General features: G+C 41.8%; 1 protein-coding gene across 4 annotated transcripts in view; it reads left to right on the plus strand.

Annotated features, from left to right (window-relative positions):
• The window catches only part of HSD17B3 (hydroxysteroid 17-beta dehydrogenase 3), a 1,142,586-nt gene that overhangs the window by 468,385 nt on the left and 650,806 nt on the right, over positions 1-23,395 (plus strand). For all 4 annotated transcript variants that reach the window (XM_086961177.1, XM_086961176.1, XM_086961175.1 and 1 more), the window contains exon 3: positions 9,297-9,372. In XM_086961177.1, coding sequence (XP_086817303.1) covers positions 9,297-9,372 — 76 coding nt within the window. The remainder of the gene's footprint in view (positions 1-9,296; positions 9,373-23,395) is intronic.

The raw sequence follows: 23,395 nt of genomic DNA on the forward strand, positions 1-23,395 counted from the left end.
GTAAAACAGAAATTCTCTTTCTAGTCCCTTGATGTTCTCGTTGGTTCCAAAAATGATCAGCAGCCATGAGCACTGGATGGATAAGCCAAGAATAGATTCAAGTGTTGCTCTAACTTCGTTCCAGAAAGTAGCGATATTCGGGCATTCCCAAAACATGTGGAGGTCTGAGGCAGCTGGAAGAGAGCATTTGGGACAGCACTTCCCTGGTTGAAATTTTGACAGGCGTTTAGGAGAATAATATGCTCTATGAAGTGTATAAAAATGGTTACGCCGCAACCATGCGGGCTTGATAATTTTATAAAGAAGGAGAAAAGATTCCTCCCATGTGTTCTCCATATGTGCTTCCCCCTCCGCACCCCAGAGTTTTTCCGGTAAGTTGAGATCCCTCTCTCCATCCTCTATGATATGCCAATAAAAAAGTGCTACTTCCTTTTTCCCAGGAGGTCTTTCAACTAGGGTGTTTTCTAACAAACTCTCCTCGCCCATCATTGCTTTCTTCTTGGTTTGAGCCCGAAGCCAGCTACTTAATTGCCAATATACTAACCAAGAGAGTGTTGATGTTACCTTCTGCCTGAAAATATCCCAGCTTATGATTGATCTTTCCACCAGTATATCGCCCCACTGTGTGATATCCGCATCTAACAAAACTCTTTTGACTGTGTTGGCTTCTTGTGATGTTAATCCTGGTAAATCCCAAATCGGGGCATATTTGGATAGGTAACCTATCTCACATTTAGATTTTATTCGAACCCATTCTTTTACAGTGCCTGATAATGTTTTTAATCTAATTTTTTTGAAGAACTTCTGGTGCCCGAACTTGAAAAGGAAACCGTTCACAGGAAGGTCAGAACCTATTAGCATAGCCTTATACATAAGCCCATTTGCATTTTCCCAGGGGATCTTCAGCAGCATCCTAGAGTGGGTCAGATGGAATGCCCAGGAGTAGTATTCTAGGTCTGGCAATACGAGCCCCCCTTTTTCTCTTCTCCTTCTCAGTTTTTTCCAGGATAATCTGCTGGATTTATACCCCCAGACAAATGAATTTATGTTTTGCTGACATTTTACAAGCTGTTTAGTATCAAAAGATAACGGGATAGAATTAAAAATAAAAGTAAATTTCGGGAGGATACTCATTTTTATCAGGTTGGTTCTCCCATAGATGGTAAGCGGGAGAAAGGACCAAGCTTTCATCAAGGTTTGAGATTCTCGAGAAATACGAGCTAAATTGTTTTGGGCCAAATGTTGTAACTCTTTAGTGATTGTAATTCCCAGATACCTCAATGAAGATTTTATCGGAAGCTGAAGGTTTTGAATGTTCCAGACCATAATTTCGGTTTTCCCTGCGTTAATTTCATATCCTGAAAATCTACCGAAGTCCTCCGCTCTCTTTATAATAATTGGATATGCCAACGCAGGATCAGTTGTGTAAATGATTATATCATCGGCGTACAAACCAATCTTTTTTTCCCAGCCCGAAAAATTAAAATGTGGTATGTTAGTATCTTCCCTAATGGACTGAGCAAAGGGTTCTACATATATCCACGTTAAAATCTCTGAACCTATAGGTTGTAATGATGTTTATTCATGATTCCCATATTACTACCCCAATTTACCCTAATTTACTGCTCTCCGTATTAGATTATTATGAATAGTAATAATACGTCATGGAAGCGTTAACAGATAAAAGATATATGATTCCACCTACGAATCACCATTACTTACACCGTAATTATAGTGACCAGGAAAGAAAATGTAAAAGGTAGACATCTGGGTATGGAGTGGGAACATGTCAGAGATGACAAGCTGGCAAACCAGCATGCCAGAGTAAGTCGGGAGGGGTTTTCCAGGGGTGGGAGGGAGGGGGGGGGGGAAGGCAAAGAATAAAAGTCCTCATAGAACGAAGTTTACAATAACGAACAAAATAGATCCAATTGTGCCTCAAAGATATGGTTTGGCCAAAACTAGTAGTGATATAGTTCAGGATAAAATATCTGTTAAGATAATTAAGAGAATCAAGGACAGGGATACAGTGCTAAAGAGCTTCAAAATTAATGCCAGACATTAAATTTTTATCTTGGAACGTAAATGGTCTGCGTGTTAGGACTAGAAGGAATAGAATTTTACAATATTTACGAGATTCACCCGCGCAGATAATTGCGATCCAAGAAACACATCTGAATAAACAGGAAATAACCGATATATTTAAGAAGCTCAAATGGGTCGATAAATTCATAACTACGGACCACAATGCTAGTATTCGTGGCAACGCCATTATTTTTTAAAAAACAGCGAAAGCCCAGATTATGAATTGGAAAACAGATGCTAGCGGTAGATGGCTGATAGCCAATGTTCAACTATATTCAAGGCCGGTTACTATCATCAGTTATTATGGGCCTAACCAGGATGATCCTTCTTATTTAAATATCTTACAAAACCAACTGATTTCTTGCCCTGACCCTATAATATGGGTAGGAGACTTTAATCTCGTTTTAGATCCAAAATTAGATAAATCGTCAACTTCTAGGGCCATAGTATATAGTAATATGAGGGAGACATTGCTTAGATCTATGTCAAATCTTGGGTTGATAGATTTATGGAGACAAAGAGCTGGGAGTGCTATGGGTGTCTCATATCACAATTACAAATATAGACACAAATCGCGTATTGACTATGCCCGATTCAGTCTTTCAATTAAGGACCTGGTTAAAAACATAGCATATCTGCCTCTACATATGTCCGATCACTCTGCCATTATCTTTTCGCTAAAATTAGAGCAGAAAGCTGCTCATCGAACCTGGTCTTTTGATAGAACAATTCTATTGGATGATGAGGAAAAAGAATATTTGATACAGGAAACGGTTTTCTTTTTAGAGCAAAACATAGGTTCTGCCTCTCTAATCAATGTATGGGAGGCTTGGAAGGCCTTTATTAGGGGGTGTATTACAAGTAGGGCTTCTTTCAGGAGAAAGAAATATGAAGAGGGGATTAGTCAAATAGAGCAAGAATTGTCACAATTAGAATTATCAGACCAGTTTCCATTCGACAACCAGGAGAAGAAAATAGAATTAAAGGCCAAGCTGGATACAATATTGCAGGAAAGGATAAATAAAAGATGGCAGGCAAGCAAAATTGCCCACTTTGAATATGGTGAATCGGCTGGCAAGGTGTTGGCTTGGAAAATCAAAGCTGATCAGTCCAGGAACTATATTAAGGAAGTGAGGGTTGCTGGGGAAGTCAATAGTAGGTCTACAGACATAGCTATTGGCGAAGCTTTTAATGACTTCTTTCAGAATATCTACACAGAGGAGCTCAATGTCAACCTGAATGAAAGGAATGAATGGTTGAGTAATATAACTCTCCCAGAATTGGAAAATCACCAAATGGAAAAAATAGATAAAGCCATAACAGAGTTGGAAGTTTCTAACACTATTAAGCTACTAGCCCAGGGCAAGGCTGCGGGCCCAGATGGCCTCCCAGGAGAATTATATAGGGCACTTAATTCTACTCTTACCCCTGTCCTTACGAACCTTTTTAACCACATAATGATGAGGGGAGAGACACCACCAAGCTCCTGGGGAGAAGCCAATATAGCTTTAATATTGAAAACAGGTAAAGACCCAGCTGAGTGTGGATCATACCGCCCAATCTCGCTTCTCAATAACGATTACAAAATCTTTACTTCAATCTTGGCCGAGAGATTGGGAAGCGAAATAGGCACAATTATCCACCCGGATCAAAAGGGATTTATTAGAGGCCGGCAACTGGCCGACTTAACTTATGACTTGGTGGGAGCTGTGGATATTGCCTCAACTTTTGGTCTACCCCTGGCTATCATGACCCTAGATGCTACTAAAGCATTTGATAGGGTAAACTGGGATTATTTAAACTTAATTATGAAAAAATATCATCTGGGCCCTAAATTTTGCAGGGCTATAAGTTTATTATATAATAATCCCAGAGCTTCCCTATTAATTAATGGTACACGGACCACTCCTTTTAAAATCAGCCGAGGAACAAGGCAGGGCTGTCCCTTATCCCCACTTCTTTTTAATTTGTATGTAGAACCCTTTGCTCTGTGTTGTCATTGTTGTGGTACACTTGTATTTTTGATAATGGTGTCACTCTTGTTGTCTGTAATTGACCTTGGATGTTAGTCTTGGGATGTGATTCCAGTAGGAATTGGTGAATTGCAAAAAGTAGTAAATCTGCACCTCCACAAAGAAGTAAGTCTGTTGTGTAGATTCACTACCTGTTTTATGAAATACGCCCATGGTGTTTAATCCCGGCATCCCTATTTGGCCAAACTTTGTGCTCTTGGAAAATCACTTTCTTTATCCTCTTTTTGGTAAGACTGTGAGTCTTAGAAGCAATGCAAAATCTGCTAGTAAATGTAGTAAAAAAAATAAAAGGACTGGATAGAACCTGAAGGAGGGGAGACAATGTCAAGTCACATTGTATATTCACCATAATGCAATATGATGGTAAATGTATAGCCATTCGAGCAAGAAGCAGAAGAAAGCAGATAGGATAGAGAAGACGAAAGACGAGGCCTGCAAATAGATATTTTTCAATTAAATCAGAAATACCTGACCTCAGGGTGGCTACCAGAAGTGTTATGTGGTTGTGTCTCTTGTTGATTTCACAAGACTTCAGGAGGCCGTCTTGAGGCCAACCATCCTCAGCCCACATTATAGATAGGACCTACTGCCTCAGTTAACGCTGCAGTACACTTTTAAATGGGTGTACCAAGTGCAGATTGGGTCTGTGCGCTGTAGCACAATGAATGTGCTTCCCTTAGTGCAGCCACAAACCTGTGACTGCCGTGGGGGCAGCTCATTAGCAAAAACTGTATAAATTGTTTGAAGCAGCCAGTTTGCCTTTCACTGAGAAGGCAGTAGCCGGCCTACATTTTAAATCAGGGGCAGAGATCCCCTAAGTGGGTGCTGTGTGTGACTGCACCTGCCTGCAGGGGAATGTCTGGGAAGGTCCATGGGACCCTCCTTGGCCACCTTTTAAGGGCACACTGAAGGGGAGTACTGACTGTGTGCCACCTCCATGTGACGCACAATCAGCGCGCCTCCTGGTGGTCTTTTTGTCTCTGCCTTGCATCTATAATTTAGAGCAAGTACACAGCCAGATGACTCCCTCATTTGCTTGGGCCACTCCTCATGCAAATGAGGAAGGCACCTTAAGTTTGCATCAGTGTACATTTAGTGGAGGTTCACTCTTTAGTACAGAAGGGCCTAAGCAAACATCTATGGCTCCTAGGAGGCACACATGCCCATTGCACCCTGTTGCGGTTGGGTTGTCTCAACTGTCCGTGTGCCTGAGAACAGTGGTACCTTATGTTGTCCCATTGTTCCCAGGGCTGGGAGTTTCACTCGCCTGTGGCCACCTCTCCTAATGCTCCTGGGCTCCAGGCTGATGCTCCTTATTTTTTCAGCTCTAAAAAAGCAATCACTTGAATGAGGATTTGCAGCTACTTTTTGAAGCTCCCCCTCAGCTATTCCACTTCAGGCTTTCAGTGTCTTTTCTTTTCCTTTTCCATTGTGCCTATTTCTTTCTTTCCTCCTTCCTGACTTTCCCTAACCTTTATATTTCATGTCAGCTAAAGGTTTGATGTCATTTCATTTTTCTGTACCTTTACTATATAAAGGCTGTGGTCTGGTTGGAGGGTACGTCACAACAAAGCAGTGTTCCTTTGCTTGTTTCCTCACTCCCTGCATTTGCTGATCCTGATTCTTCACTCCTGAAGATTTCCACTATTTGAATCTGGATTCCTGGTTTGGCTTTTGCATCCTGAAAAGGGGATGGTTTCTTGAGAGAACTTGCCTACCACATATTCCGGTGTGTGGAGGCATTGGGCTTCTGTAAAAAATTGCCTGTACATCGGACAGTGGAAGACCATGACCTAGATTACGTGTAAGCGCTTGCACTCAAGTCATGACAAAGGTATTAAAAAAATAAGGACATTTTGACAAAGTCAGTCCATCTTGTTTGTCACACCTGCTGTCTTTACCAGTCACGGCTGGACTAGGAACCAAAAGCAACCCTGGAAAAATTGTTTAAACCAGCCTTGTCTCCTTCCTCTCACCTCTCTCTCTCTCTCCTTTTCTCTCCCCCTCTCTCTCTCTTTGTCTCTCTCCTGAAGTTTGCCCCCATACCTGCTGCATTTGGAAGCTGATGAGAGTGTCAGTTGTGCTAGTGGCGTCCCCTGCTCTTAAAACATGCCTCCAAAAGCTCCAGGCCACCAGTGAAATGTCTGGTGGAAAGAAATGGGCAATACGGGCCTATTGTCAATCTTTCTTTCCCCCAGATGCATGGATGTCATTTGGGGTTCTCCAGGGGTCACAGCTGCAACCCCTGGCTTGCCCCTTGCTACCCCTGGCACTGCTCCTGCGAACCCTGGCCTCAGAGGTGGAAAAATCAATCCCTGGAACACAGGGGCGGCTCTTCCTAATGGACGCCAGTTGAAGCTTCCCTTGCCGGGTTTCTATCAATGTGGTTATTATACAAATAGTGAATAATATTATACACTATTAGTGTAATAAAATATGGAGTACATTAACTGCTATATGTCCCTATCTAGAAGATAAGTAAAACATGCTGTTAAATGTATGTTGTATGCATGCTTTTGGGTGAGATTGTGTTTATGTGTGCAAGAGCATGTGAATGTGGTAGTAGTACGTGTAAGTGAAAGTAAAAGTCAAATCACGTGTGATGTCACTTCCGCTACCCATGACATTTTGGTGAATTGATGTCCATGCCCAGATGGCTGCTGTGCAAGGGACACATTGTAGCCGGCATTCGTTCAGGAGTGGTTCTTCTACGGTTTTAATTAAAAAAACTACAAAAATCGGCTACCTAGTTTTAATATTTTGTCTTAATACAAGAAAACCCTTTTAAGACAATCTTTGTGCCTTACTATGATATGTGTGTAATTACGGATATGCGGCTGCCAGCTTGGAAAGGTTTTTCTTTTGCTTTAGGAGAAAACATTCATAATAGGCCACATCCATGTGAGTGCTCGACGCCCATCTTAAAATATCTTTTAAAACAAAAGAAAACCCGATTCAATATAGTTTTCTTGCGTGTGCACATATACTATGGCGATTTTGCAATGGTTTATCTTTTGTTTTAAGAAAAACATTTTAAAATGGCATCCTTGTAATCATTCACCGCGGATATATTCCAAGATGGCCCTTGTACGTAACACATACACGGTAGATCACTTTGGACTGGCTTTACATACATTTCAAAGATGAGCAGCTGTGCATACAGAGAAGGTCCGGAGGACAACAGAAGGTTTTGGAGGTAATGATTGAAATAGAGCACAAAGGCATGGGAGAAGAGCAGGGAGACACACAATTGCATAAAAAAAGTCTCTCATGAACTGCTACGCAGCATTGTGACAGCAGTGAAAGATTACAATGCAGGCATTTAATACAGGCTGAGACGGAAATGCTCTTGGAGCAGGACAAACGCAAGAATAGGGAACAAAGTCATTGGATAAGAGTCATGGAACTGATAATGCAAGAAACCCATCAAATCATGAATAAGGGGCAGAATAAAATCCCACAGTAAGTCAATATTTGATATAATAGGCCTGTTTGCCAACAGACTGTCTGCAGGCGAGAACTAAAAAGGATTAGTTTCTGTACAGCATGAGGTAAAAAATTGATGTTACAAAAAGTGTGATGATTCAGTGTGTTTTTGAAATGTTAAATATTCCCTCTTCTGTTGCAAATGAAACAATTACCATCAGGTGGAATGATACAATAGCAACTAAAATCACGAGGCGACTAATGTAGACTGCGTTAGCTGATCCTTGATTGGAAGGAGCTGACACAAACAAGCTAAAGACCGAAGGGCACTGATCCAAAGGGCACTGTCCGCATATTGAAAACTATAGGTCTTGTAGACTACTGTGCTTTTCAGTCAGACCTAAAAATGAGTCTGGAGGACCTTGGATGGCATTCAAAACTGTTATACATTAAAAAAATTACAGGATCTAACATCACTGGGTATGAGTGCAAGGGATCTGCTCAGGATCCAAAATGATTTAAGACGAAATGGTTCATGCTGGAAATGCATTAATTAGGATGATAAAAATAAAGGACACAAGGAGACGTTAGGGTCATGCTCCTGGTTCAGTAAAAACCAAGTAGCTTATAATAAGAATATCGTCATAAATCTGCACCTACAAGTTTACACCCTTGCATGGGTGCGGATTTATGAAAATCAGGAATTTTAATGAGGATTCCAAGAGTACTCCTGGAAACCTGCATCGTTCTCAGGTTTCCAGTAGTCACCGTAAAAAAACATTTGTGAATTCTATTCAATTACTATTTGAATAACTTTCTATGTGTAATTGTAGATTGGGAACAATTTCACATGAGGAAAATACCTTCATATTTTTGTAATTTCACTTTTTTCCCCCACTGGAAAAATATTTTCCTCATGAAGAAACCCTCCCCCTACACCAGCTTTGGGTATGTACCATTCCACCTCCTACTGAGACAGGAATTTACTGCGGTCCTTGAGAAGAGCAAATCTGGACCATTCCCATGGTAGGAATTGGTTCAAAAAACTGTTGTGAATTCCCACTAACTTTCAAAGGCTTAGACTGAAAGGTACACTCTACTTTGCATGGGGTAGGATATTGCACCACTCTGATGTGATACTATGTAAACGTGAGTGGATTTGAGTTTAAGGTCACCTTATATATGAGTTCCTTGTACAGCTGTGCGTGTGTAAACTGAAGTTACAGTTGCAGATGGCTTTGTGCATCGGACCCTTGTCTTTTATAAATGCTTCCATTATCCTTTCCTGGAAAACCTGATCGCTATATTATCTAGATTCAAAAGCTGGTGGCTATCGATGTAAAATGCACAGTTGTACATCTGCTGTTAGGGAAAAGGCAAAGAATGCTCAGATTGACAGGGTATGGCTTCACCTAAGAAAGGCAGAAAATTGCAATTTTCTCAAGCCCCCAGTCCTCTTCTTGTCATGAACAGAACATTGTAGTTAGAGGCCCAGAACTCTCGGAAGTTGGCTCGATGGTTCATAAAGTGAGAGGACTGGAGAAGCAAGAGTTTTTTTAGACTGATTATGCAAGTAGATGTATGCAAGAACATCAACTTTGTCTCTATCTTATTACCTTTCTCGCATAATGCTGCATTTTAGGTTTGTTATCTGCACAGAGTTTTTGTAAGCACTACATAAATATCACTCGTGTAGGTTAAGGCTAATATAACTATCTAGATAAAATTTAAATTCTGTATTTTATCTTCTAGCTGGCAAGACGCGGACTAAATGTGGTTATGATCAGCAGGACAGAAAGCAAGCTTCAGATTGCTGCCACTGAGATTGGTAAGTGTTCTGCATTAAATGCAAGTTCTTCTCAACTTATCTCATCTCATTCCCCATTCCTACTCAAGCCATACCACTCCATCCGATCCCAATCCACCTGATCCCAAACCCCTTTCCTTCTGATTATTCCACTCATGCTAATCCCCTAGATTCACCTATCCCTTCCAAGTCCATCATTGTGAAAACGTTCCTGACAATGTATAAAGTGCACAATATTATGGAAAGATGGAGAGATACAGAAAGTTCTTAGTGTCTGATGTATGTATGCCAATGTGACTCCTTAGAATCTTCAACATTACCTTATGCAGGACAAAGGTCAGAGAATTGAGAAACTCTCGGAAGACCATATTTTATTATTCCACAACATATTAGACACAGAGACAGAATTGCTCTTTCACATCCTCCCGCTCTCACAAAATGTACTTATACCCAATATTTTGGTCAACTGCATATCTACTGGATAATATCAATCGCTCAACTAGTAGAGAAAGTTGTAATACTGCAGTTATAACTTGCTCACCAGTTTTCAGTCATGCTTCCATCTCTGCTATACTATTAAAACCACATTATTGAGCATTAAGGAAGAGCTACTCACATCTCGAGAGGAAGGTCGAGGGTCTATTTTCATGCCATCTGATCTTGTCAACTGCTGTCAACATCAGTGATCACAAATGTCTGCTCAACTGTCAGACATCATATGCCTGCAAAAAGGGTATCACTATTCCTTGGTTTACATCCTGCCTATCAACATCCAATGAGTTAAATGGGGTTTCCTTCGTACATGCTACGGTCACTCCAATATCGTCCAGCCCCACCATCCAACAAGTTGCCCAGGTTCAATCTCCTTCAAGATAATGCCGTACATTTACCTAGGCTCTAATGATTTAGTGGCAGACCATCTCACATGGCGGTCAGCCACAAAATGGACCACCTTCTTCCCTTGAGCCTGTGGGAGAATTTGTAAATGCCCTGAAGAGGTCTGAAAACACACCTTTTGGTCCTGACCATAGTGAACTAAATTATTAGATGCCTAAAATCAACTGTTGACAGTTTATCTTCCCATACATTTGACTATTAGATATTTTTGACTTCTTAGGAGGTATGCACATTTTTGTACCTCCCTTCTCTGCCCTACTGATGGGCAAGTGCCTAAGGCTGGTCCTTGATTTTCTCTTCCCCTATTGTGAAGGTTTTACCATTTATGTGTGACTTTGTCATATTAAAGGTTTTGAATTCTGTACACCGGCTCTACCCGGGGCTTAGCAAGCCAGATGCACTAACAGAAGTTACATGGCTCCTTGCCAGACCTCTTTATGAATCCATTATCTCTAAGGCAGAAGGCAGCCAATATATAGTAAGCAGTATTTCACAAAACCACAAACAAAATACATAATCATATTGAGTTAAGAGAGTTTGCTGGCAACAAAACACAAAAATGCAGCATATCTGATGTTTCTTGTAAACAACGTAGGGTTTGATTCACTGAGATAGGACACACCTTCCACATCGCTGCTATGATTTTTCGATAGCTGGCTGCACTAGAACTGCTGATCTCTACTGCTAATAAATGTGCAATGATTTTTACTGAGGGTCTGTGTTAATGTGCTTGAAACAGTTGTGCGCCTGTTGAAGAAGAACCTGTGGTGCTAAGAAACAATGGTCAGCTGGAGGTTTGTTGGGTACTGCAAAGTTCGAGGCCATAGTGAATCTGCACAAACTGGCACATTTTCTTAGTTTTGAAGTTTATTAAGAACATTGTTGACTGCAGACGTTGTCCAGTGGTTTATCCATGATCTGTGAGGAATGAGGTTGCTGCACCGATTCTAGTTGCTTGAGGCTGTGCTACTGCTTTCTTTGGGGCATATTATCAAGAACAGCGTTAAAATTATCGCCGGTTTAGCAGCAGAAAACTGCAGCTAAAGCGGCAATAATGGGCTTGACAATATGCCCTGGAGAATTCCAATAGAAGCCCATGTTCACACCAGAGCATGTACTTCTATTTGAATTCTCGGGGCTTATATCTGCCACTAAACCAGCGATATTATTTAACGCCGTTCTTGATAATATGCCCCGTTGTGTGTTGGCATTCAGTCCATAAGTCCACCAACACCTCAGGCCAGTACTCAAAGAAATTGCTGCCTTGAGGGGCTTTGGAATGGGGTAATGAAGTATGGCCATCTAGCACACCTTTTGCGATGCGGTCTTGTGGTTAAGTCCTACTTGGGAACCAGAATACCTAGGCTGGAAGGTTGGCTTCATTCAGCACTTCATCAAATAATTATGTGGCTATGCTGAAATCACTGTATCTGTCTGCGCCTCAAACTGAAAATGTGTAGAGTAATTATGGGAACCATATAAGCACTCAATGGATAGCTTCATATTAAAAGTCAACTGTACACTTTGCTTTCTAGTACTGTCCTAGTTACATGATTTCTCTCCATCTCCACCGATCCACTTCCTGGTTCCTCTCATATGGGGTCAACTAACGCCCCGCCTCCATAATGTTTGATATACAGTACCACCCCAGTTCAACATGTTCCTGCAGCAATAACAATGCCCATTGTAAAGCTGTCTGCTTCTCCTTGTAGGTAAGGTCTTATTTACAAGACATATTTAATCTAAAATGCATTTTCCATTTGTGAGGAAGTTCCTTCTTTACAGGTTTTTCAAAACAAACTTGATAAGACAAATGTAAGGAATTTTTCCTTTGGCACCCGGAACATGGAAACATTTTGCAGCGCACAATTTTTTGGATGTGCAAGGCTCTGAGCCTTCCTTATGGGCTATACTTAGAGTTTGGCAGATGGGATGCTCTGTAAAAACATGATAGATCTCACATCCTCTGTATTACAAGTGCCATACGCAGTGATGCTCTTGAAATACGGCGGCCGGTTATCTGTCAAAATTGTGATGTAGTATCCCATCCAGCAAACTCTAAATAAGGCTGTGTGTGACTCTCTTTGGCCTAAAGTTTAAAATAGATGTTCTTCACCATTAAAAGAGGAGACATTCTGACCTTATTATTAGGGAGATAAACCCAGTGACACTTATTTGTGATTGGCATGCTAGTCTAAGGGAAGTGCAGACCACATCAGAGAAACCCAAAACCTTTGCTTGCTATTGGGCATTTGTGCCCCAACTTAACTTAGTGGTCAAGGGAGTCTACCTTCATCTCCTCAGTCCTTCTGCTCCTCAATAAATACAATTTGATGAAACTGAAGAGAGCATTAGTGATGGCATGTCTGTGGAAACCCCAAAAATCTCATTGGCAGCTTGAAAATTCTCCAGAGCCACACAACCAAAATAGTCCTTAGTTTACGGAAACGGGACCATGCCACACTAGCCTTGAAAATCCTCCAATGGCTCCTGGTCGAGTCAAAGTTCAAATGGTAGACTATGTACTTCCTGCAGTAATCCCTCTGGAACAAAGGGGGTTGGTAATTTTCAAAAAAAGGTGCCCTACTGGGTGATGGAAAAAAAAAACCTTTCATCAGCCACTGCCAGCCTAATCCCTCAATAAACCTTCAAGTAGTAAAAAAGTGGAATCAAATCTCTAACAGTCCGGGTTTCCCAATTTTGACATGTATTATAGTGCAGTGTAAGGCCATTAGGTATGAAGTGGAAGTGACGTGCAAGAAGTGACATGGGGAGTGTCAGGTCATGATGCAGCAGGAGCAAGCAGGGAGCAGCCGCGTTGAGTTGAGTGGCTCTGTGCTTCATGCTCCACGCACCGTGGCCTGCAGGGCGCGGTGTGGTTACGGCGAAATTGTAGAGGAGCTGGAGGGTGCTCGAAGCCGGAGGGTCCTCTTGTCTCCCGTCTCTCAGCCCCACTCACCACCTTGGGAGGTGAGTGTAAATGGGCAGGTGGTGGTGCTGAAGCTAGTGCTGCGGCTCCCTTCCGACTGCGCTGAGATGGCCAGCGTAGGGTCAGTGCAGTTTGCGCATCAGTGAGTTCCGCCCGCTCCTGTCTTCGTTTTCTTTCTGTCAGTGCTCCCGCTGCTGTTTCTTGCCTTTGCCTCACTGTCACACCCCCTGCTGCACCTATTTTTCACAGCCTTTTATCTCCTTGTATAAGGTCTCCTGAGGCCTTGTCGTTAGCTGCCATTAGGTCACAGGATAAAGGCATGTAGCCTTGATACATTGCAAGTTGGATCACTCTGTGCTTGGTCTTAAACCTGAACATTATGAGGGATTGGCCCTGAAAATATATCATCCTGTTATTCATCCTGTTATTCATCTTGTTCTTCATTTATTTATCCCTTCCCAAGCAAGTAGAGTCATCCTGTTATTAAGAGTGCAGAGGGAGCAGAAATATAATTACAGACTTTAGATTATAGAACATAAAGGTTTGACTGAGAAGCAGCACACATCAAGCAGCAAGTGGCAGCAAGTCTTAATCAAGAATTCAGCAGTCACGAGGGAGGATGGTTATTGACTCGTATCAACATGTTTATCATGCATCATGTGTGCCGGGGAGACCTAGGCTTGCGTCTCTTTGCGAGGGGGTTTCTCCCTGTTCATATTTATTGCAAATTCTATGCCCTTCCACAGGCTCCGCTCCACTTTTTGAAGAGGTTGAATTTATTATTGGAGAAGGAAATTGCAGCAGAGTGAAGGACAGAGGGCATTTGTGGCATCAGTGGCATCTGTGGTCGAGTAGAAAGGTGGATGTCTGTGGCTGATCCCCTTAGTTTATTAAGGTTGAAGATGCCCTCTAGATGCCTCTGATCTGGTCATTTAATCGCTCCTTCAGGGTCGGCAGGGCCTTCAATCAGTTACATTAGTTACTAAAAACCATCCGGTGGAAGAAGCTCCAAGCCCATCTGCCCTTTTGAAGTCCCATCCCACCGTATTGTCCATGTTCTCTAACGGAAAGATGGGTAGTGTGGTAAGAAATAAAGAATTGGGGATGCCTCCTGGTGCAATTAATGAAGATGAGCAGGGCATAACTTTTCAGGGTATAGTCCTGCATCAGCTTAACTCCATTATACATAATCTAGTGGAACCTATTCTTCCAGCTCAGCTCACTGATCAATGTCCTTCAGCTGAAGAAGTTGAAGAAATGGAAATGGATATGGAGGACCTTGAGGATGATCCCAAAACAAATGGTGGCACTAAGTTGATGTCAGAGCCTGTGTTTACGCTGGAGTAAATGTTGCTGAGTCATTACCAGGAATGTGTTCTCCTAAAGAGATCTCTCGAGTGTTATAGAATGAGCTACATGAGGATGAATGCAGTTTTGATCCAGGCGATCTGGGGGACTTCTCATTGCTAGACAATGCTGTACATATGAAAATAAAATCAGATTTTGGAATCTAATTTAAAATCATTGGTTGCCTGAGAAATGGCTCCGAGCTTGTCCTCGGACCATCTTGTCAGTTGCCCTTTTATCCCAGCTTTGTACAGCAGTACTCCTTCTAGTGTATATTTTACATGCTCTCCGGACTGTCAAACTTAGAGAAGTCCCCAAGTAAAGGGGCTCAGGCCTTATGGCAACTAACGAATTAAGGTGTTAACGGGAATGGGGGAGGGAGGGCAAATTCTGATATTCTTTACGGTTCAGAGAGGATTCTCCCCTCAATTTTAACCATATTAGATAATCAATTGCCAATTCTGATCATATGTTGGATGCATTGTCCCTGATTTTAATAGGTATGCAGCACCTTACCTCTGCCGGTTCCTACTAAGGAAAGGCAGAAACGGGTATTAAAGTAAATTCTCAGGCTTCCCAGACTAACACAGTGGCATCATCTGAGGTGATGGAAATGGAAGTCTAAGTGGGAGCTTATAATGGCCGGAAGCTTTTTCAATTGGGCTGTCCAAAGATATCCATGTGTTCGATGATATGTTCTATTCCTCCCCCCGAAATAAGGTATCCGGGGATCATCACCCTGTTGTTTCAAGGGAGAAATTTAAATGCATGTGTACTCAAGAATTCTCTCCCGATTTTTCCTATTTTTAATAAAGGGGTCACCTGTATATAGGCCCATCAAATGACCCTCCCACTGTTAATGAGTCAATGACCAAATTAGATGATGTTCCTTCTGCGGAGGGTGCCTCTCATTCAGACTGTAATGGGTTAAAAGTACAGAAGGAGAATAAGAAAAGGATTCGGTGCATTACGAAACATAAGCCAAAAAATTGAGGCTTCTTAATGCCCCTGAAGAACCTGACCTAATCACTCTGCCTCGAAATAGAAATGAGTCAAAGTCCTTTGGGTCACATATTGGTCGTGAGCTGGGGCGCCTGGAAGTAAACTCTCTCCCTTCCCCTATTATGATAGAAGTACCAGCATTAGGTGGACAAGGGCAAGAGAAAGGGCACAAGGGTATGGGGATTACAGGCTATAACAAGTTGGGGGATTGGGCACTGGATTGGAGAACATTAAAGCAAGGATAGATGTGGTTGATTCAGAGAGTACAGCAGTAAAAGTAAATGAAGTTCCACCAGAACTAGGGCAGACCTTGGATAGATTTCCACAAATCCTCTCTCGCATGGATTCTCTCCCTGTACAGATTGATCATAATCAAGGGAGATATGTTTATGGGGGGGCTGTTTTTACTTCTCCATCAGTACCAATTTTGGAATCTGAAGCTTTGCAAAGGCAGTGCAATAGGGTATTTGTAGGACCTGACCTGGGTCAGGACAAGTATCTAACACTCAGATTGTTGTTTCCTTGTTTGATAGGGAATTGAGTCTATTTAATAGAGGTTTTATACTGCAGTTGTTATCTAATATTGAGGATCTGAGGTTGGAAGCAAGTAGAGACAATGAGTGAGTATTCCTAGACCTCGAAGCCGACTCCCGAATTCCAGAGTAACTTTTGGCTTCGGAATGATAGCTGTGCTAATCCTGGCTAATGTTGATCATTTTAGGAAAAATGGGATTGATGTTATCCCGTTCGAGGAGCCAGTTGTTGCTCAGATAGAATCCCATAGGAAAGATTGCCGGGATTTAGGTAGAGTTGTATCTAATAGCAGGGGGGTAATAAATCAAAAAGATATTAAAATCTTGGTTGGCAGTATTACAGGTAAAAGAGTGATTAATATTGCGGATATGATGATCAAAGGGTCAGTCAATATAGTGGGGAAGACGAGTTGGCCCATTGGAGTTGTGTAGCTGGTTCACTGAACGCTTCTAAAGAAAACATAAAACTCCATATGATGCATAGGTAGCCCCCTGAGAACAATTCTGTCCTGTAACATGGCAGGCTTAGGACACACTAGCTCCAAGCACAGTTCTTTAATGATATTTGATACAAAGATAATTTGTTTACAGGAACCATGAAGTTGAGCAGATTTTAATTTGAGAACAATTTTGTTTTTTGTTGTGCAGCTAAACCTTCAGTACGAGGTCATGCAAGTGAAGGTCTACCTATTTTAATTAGCGGCAGTATAAATTGGAATCCTCTGGTTTTTGTCCATCTGTTAAATTTCTGCATGTGCAAAAAACTGGGTTTGGGTAATGTTATAGGAGGTCAGTACTCAATCTTTTTTACTGGTAAACGTATATATTTCCCCTGGGAGGGCATTTGACTCTCTTGTTGAATACATTTTCTCTTTTGTGCATAAAATTAGTACTTCAGAAGAATGCACATTGATAATTATAGTGGGAAATTTTAATGCCAAAATCACGAATTGCACCTCTTTGGCTTTTGGTAACCGGGAGCTGGAAGCTATATGGAATATCCTTGAGACAACTTTGCCCGGTCATTTTAGATCAGATAGGCGAGGGTTGAGTTTTGGATTGTCTGAGAACTAATTATCTTGTATTTTAAATGGGAGATTTCCAGAGGACTCCCCACTTTTCACTCCTCCCGGTGGCAGTCACTAATTGATTACATCATGGTATCTTATCAATTCTTTGGGGCATGTACACAGTTTAAGGTACTGAGGTCAAAATTGAGTAACCACAGCATTCTTTCAGTGGATATCAATTTGGAGCTCAAGATGCTTGAGCTCTGGAATCCTTGAGATGATAACATTGTGTCTACTAAAACAAATGGGCGTAATTTTTGGTCTAATAAAAATTTGACAAACTTGGAAGGGCTTGTTAAAAATGCGGGCTTTGATCCCATATAGGAACATTCTATTGTTTGGTTTGAGAAGCATTTGGCTTTATTTATATCATGTGGAAGTAAGAAACAAGCTAATGGTACTAACCATTTGATGGCCTCCTCCCAGGAGCAAAAATGTTAAACTTTAGTAAGGGAACAATTTAAGCAGTCCTTATTGATGCGGCAAAGGGAGATCAATATACTGCAGCGGGTAAGAACGAGACTGAAGGCTTTTGTTGGTAGAGGAGTGGAGGAAATAGAAAGGGCTAAACTGAGAGAGGTTGCTCATTCTGGTGACTCAAGTATAAATATTGGGCTCTAATAGCCGAATACTGTGACTGTAGAATTAAGGCTGAATCCATTTTAATATCTGATGCTGAATGGATCTAATACATCTCACATTTATATGAATTAAATCCCAGGGCCAGGTTCAATTTGGAGTCAATCAGTGAGACTCCCTTGGGAAATGTTCATGGCTCCCCCTTCTTGTAAGGAGATAGAGTGCTTCATTAAACGAGCAAGGTTTTCTGAAGCCATTATTAAACAATATAGCTCTGCCTGGGCTCTTTTTCTCTATCGAGTGTTTCATTACTACTACGCACACTGGACTATTCCATCCTCTTGGAAAGGAAGCATAGTGGGACCATTATATAAAAAGGGCCCCAAACCTCGCTTGTCAGTTTCAGGCAGAATACATTATTGGATGCAATCGGAAAACTGTTTGCTAAGAGTATACTTCTTCACCTTAAGGACTGGGCCTTTGGTGATGATCTTGTATCTGCAGAGGAAGTGGGTTTCCGTAAGCATAGTTGTACCCTAGATAACATCACTGCCCTGCAAACTTGGATTGAAAAAAATCCAATAGGCAAGGGTCTGGCCTTGTATGCTGCCTCTATAGATTTCTCCATATCGTTCGAGTGGTTTATCCGAGGGACGCAGTGTAGGAAGTTGGCCGCAATTGGGATTCCCACACATCTACTTAGGTTGGTTATTGCATTGGCCTCCTCAACTTGGTTACAGGTCCTGATGGGAGGGAACCAGGGCCTGTTGAGTAAAGTGGAAACCCATATTTGGTTGAAGGAAGGATGCTTATTAGCACCTCTCCTTTTTTCTCTTTATATTACTGTCTTGTCTAGTAGGGTGGGGCACTGCAAAGGGGACCTACCGAAGTAAGAATCAATGAATCTCGGCTGTGTTATCTACGCGGATGACGCCATCCTGTTAGATTTAACCCCAATAGGTTTATAAAAGCTTCTTAACGAGCTAGGCCATTATGCTGATGAGTATTTTTTTTAAATAAATATCTCCAAAAGTAAAATCATGGTTTTAAGGTCCTGGGGATGCAGGGTTAGGAAAAATAGGCAACGATTCTTGGTGAAAGATAAGTTAGAGGCAGTGAAGCTGTACCCGTATTTAGGTAGAATTTTTTCAAGCAAGTGCTCTAGCAGTGTTGACATTGGCAAATGCAGAATTAAGGCAATATCTCAGGCCTCCGCAATTGGCAGGCTATATTAATGCTATGGGCAAAGAAATTTTGAACATGTTCTATTGGTTTACAAAATTAAAATCCCGCCTTCACTGAGTTATGCTTACGAATCAGTGGATTCTTTTGAGAAGGTGGATGGGCGCATTTGGCGCCAAATTTTTAACCTTAATTTTGATGCTGCGCCAGCGGCCCTTCGGCTCGGATTCGGGCTTCTTTCAACCTATGTGTTTGCCATGGCAGCAAGCCTAGGGTGGGCTGCGCTAAATCAGGAAATCTTTTGTTGTCTGAAGGGAAAGAAATTAGGAGAAAGATTAAGACTTGTTTGAAATTAGGCACAGTGGAACATGCCCTCTACCAAAGCAGGTCTTAAAAATCAATTTATTAAGTTAGTCATAAAAGAGATATTGTACTATGTTTAAGGCACTCTAGGAATGACACAATAGTGGTGAGAAATATGAGTAAACAACCTCAACCTTATGTCGTATGGAACCTTCCACATGGAGTGCGTAGAACCATCCCATTACTAAGGATGAACTTCCTCCCCATGCGAATTATAACAGGAGCATGAGAGGGATTAACCCGGGAGGATAGACTTTGAGACCTGTGTGGAAACTGGGTGCAGAATTTAAATCATGTGTTATTTGTCTGTCCTCCACTACAGACATTACGACGTTTATTACTAAGACCAGTGTTTCTAAAGTATAACATCACTAGGGCGGTAGCGACCCGGAATTGTCTTTCTGCCCCACCCTTCAAATCAGCATGTTTTTAATTTTTTAGTTTTTTTTTAAAACTAATTTTTAAATGTATTTTTAGAGAGGACTATTACATTGTCTTTAGCTCTGGTATGTTGAATATGGCCCTTTTGGGTAACATAATTTTAACATTATGAGTTTCAGGGCATTATGAATTGTACTGTTGAACCTGTTAGAATATTTAAATTGTTTAAAGCCACTTGCACTGACCTTGCACTCTACAGTAATTGATTTGCGTAGTTATCCCCATATACATTGTCTGGTGCACTTGCCCTTTATACGTTATGGGCTTTTACTATACATGGAGTATTATTTTGATTATTGCTGTTATGAATTTTGCACTCTATAAGGAGAGCTCTTATTGTTAGGTTCCAGTACGTATTTTATTTTGCTATTAAGAACTGTATGATGTGTTGTTTTGGAGCTTTCTTTGTATATTTTATGTATGTATGAGGGGCTTCAATTTAGAGCTCCGACGCTGGTGCTGAAGCCAAAGCAAAGGGCCTGTCAGTGAGTTGATCTCTCTGCAGAGCGCACAGAACAATGGTCCTATATTCCAATTTTAATTGCAATTCTGTGATAATGTGTGTATAGTGGCTGCACAGATGGCAAATTATTTACAGACCAAAAGCAAAAGGAAATAAATTGCTTAAATGTGAGTGAGTGAGAGCATGGTATGTTTGGAAGTGGTTAAAAAAGTGAGACTTGAGGAAGTGCATTCGGGGGAGAGTGAAAAGAGGGTGCTGAAGAGGAAATAGAGGTGGTTGAAGATGCCAGATGGACGAGATGTGCAGAGAAAAAGGACATACATATCTGCCATAAAGCTCAGATTACTGAAGGCCAAAACTCCTTTCACAGGCCTTAGTATTATTCAAATATCAGAATTTAAAGGTTTTCAAAGTTAATTATGTATAACAAATCCTTGTTAGAACTCATTTATCTTGAACAACTAACAGCCATTGACAAAGACTATTATACTCACAGGTTTTAGGTGTAGGTCAGTTGTTGTGTTATATATCTGGATGTAATTAGATCTCAGAGAGAAACGAAAATTCTGGTCGGGTAGCACACAACGGAAATCCCAAAAATGTATTTTACATGTTCCCTTTTAGAGAGTTCCCACATTTTTTATCCCGCTTGTAGACCTGTCGCCACATATTTCTATATGACTGAATGCAGTCAGCAGCTGTGGGTCTTCCTGAAGCCTCGTTGGAGCATTTTCTTCCAAAATTGAAGCTGCATGCAGTGCAAGACACTGGGCAAGCACACACTTTAAAAGGCTGAAGTTGTCACGTTGTACACATTGCACATTTATTTATTTTATTTTTAGAGTTTTCTATAGCGCAAACTTGAACCGATTAGGTTATCAGAGCGCTTTACATAGCACCAGTTCCGTTACATGTTATCACAGCACTTTACATAGAATCAGTTACGTTACACATTTAGGAACTTGAACCGATTAGGTTATCAAGGCGCTTTACATAGAATCAGTTACGTTACACATTTCAGGAACACATTTCTTTTTGTTATAGTGAATAGGGTTATCTCTTCACACGGGGGAAGGGATACACCTGGCTATATTCCAACAGTCCCACAGGCGATTAGTCGTTAAAGCTATAATTCTAAACACAGGGAGGGGATACACATGGATACAATCTAAAAATCACATAGGATACTAGTCGTTAGAGTTATCTTCTAACTTCACAGGAGGGATGTGGCTGGAAACACTCTACGGGTAATATAGGGGTGGTAGAGAATACAAAGGTCCGCTGCAAATACTAGTGATAAGAGTCAGCTACAAACACATAGGAAGGGATATGACTGGTTAAAACTCTAAGAGACGCATAGGGGTGGTATATGGTGTAGGGATTTCAGCAAGTACCAAAGCTTAGCATTATTGCCATCGGTCTAAGATGCAGTCACAGCATAGAGGAGGGGTGGGTGGGATGCAAAGGTCTGGAGGGAAGGGCTAGAGTCCAACGAAAACTGTCCGAAAAACAACAGCATTCACAGCATAGGAAGGGTGGGTAGGATGCTGGGTATGTAGGGAGGGACTAGTCCAGCGACAAAAAACTGTCCGAAAACAGCATGGCATCGCCATCTTGGTGATCCTGCGACCCTCAGAGACCACCAGGGCACTATCCTCTGCGTTCGTGTCCCCGGAGCCTGTGTCCACCGGTCATAGGAAGCGTGTCCCCAAGGGCGCCATCTTGGAGTCAGGCACCGTTGGCGCGAAACAGCGTGGTCAGCAAGGGGGGAGGGGGGGCACATCTCTGCCCTCGGGCCCAGGCCCGTCTGTGTCGGAGAAAGGATGTATGGCCCCCGGAGCAGGTAGGTGGGAAGGTTTCAAGGTTTCAAGGCGGCGCCGTCATCAGCAGGGGCGCCGCCGTCAATCACCGGCCCTTTACTGGTGTGCCCCTGAAATGACCGCAGAGTCTCGGCGGGTGGCAGCGGGGGACGCGGTGGGAGCCCTACATACCGCTCGGGTGATCAGCGCCTGTCCGACTCGCCCCCGGTCTCCGCTCCTTGTTGTTCTTTAGCCCGGGCTGGTAACGGGCGGCCGCCATGTTGGGTCCTCGGCAGGGATCGAGAGCAATCAGCCAACGCCGCTCCACAGACACCAGCAGCGAGGTGGCAGCGGGTTATATTATTATAACATTATAGTAACTGTTGAGCATATTAACGCAGTAAGATACAGGGCAATTTTTAATGTGTTTAATATTTCGAGACTGTACTTCCCCACTGCTTTATAAGCCTTGCTTTTCCACTAAATTAATTTGCTTTAAAATGAACCATTTGCCAGTCTTTTGATTACATTTTTCCTCTGGAGGAGAAGTGGATTATTATTTGAAGTGGGTGTCAGTCTTCTTTAAGTAAAAATAGCACGATTTCGAGCTAGGTCCAGTTAGGTTTCACTAATTGGAAGCTGGGCTGAACCCTTAGTAGCTGTAGCACAGAGCAGTCAGGCTTACTCAGGAGAAATGTGTAAAGCATTTATCAATACCAAAACAAAGAAAACACAACAGAATAAATATGTCTTTACAATTTATTAAAATATAAACAAATGTATTGAGGAAATAGATCCCAACATGACAAAAATCAGATGTAGGGAACAGAAGAAGAATATAAGAATTATTTTTCAAAGTTTTAGAGGTTTCTTGGCCCAAAAGGTTCAAAGCTCCAACTGTGAGTATCTGGTCGCCGTAGACTGGGTCAAAGTCAAACGTTAAGACTGACTGCGATGGAGCATAGCTCGAATACAGGGACCAGGCTCAGTCCGGTGGAAAGTTTTACCTTCTGACTAAGAAATATTTTTGGAGGTCGAAGATCCTTAGGGGGTCAAGGCAGCAGGCTGTGGCCGAGATGAGTTCTACAAGCCCTGATAGCCATTGGTTGAAGTCCTGAGGAAGCCATTTATACAACACTCATTGGTAGTAATGCGAGGGAGGCGACCTCAAGCACATGTACAATCAGATAGGATCAAAGAGTGATGAGTTCAAAGGTCACAAGGTTTCAGAATAATCATTTAGAGTTGGTGCCACTCGGGATAAATATGCACCCTACTTCCTAGATGCTCCAGTATATAGTTCCTGCCAAGCAGTCACTATGAGACACAATATTTATATACAAATATCCCGGCACTCAAGAGTAACTTTTATGTCAATATTTAGTCAAAACAAGATATTCTGTGTGTTAATCCAAATATCACTGGCAATAGACAAATTT

Source organism: Lissotriton vulgaris, chromosome 3_1 (assembly GCF_964263255.1).
Source record: "Lissotriton vulgaris chromosome 3_1, aLisVul1.2, whole genome shotgun sequence".
Taxonomy (NCBI): domain Eukaryota; kingdom Metazoa; phylum Chordata; class Amphibia; order Caudata; family Salamandridae; genus Lissotriton; species Lissotriton vulgaris.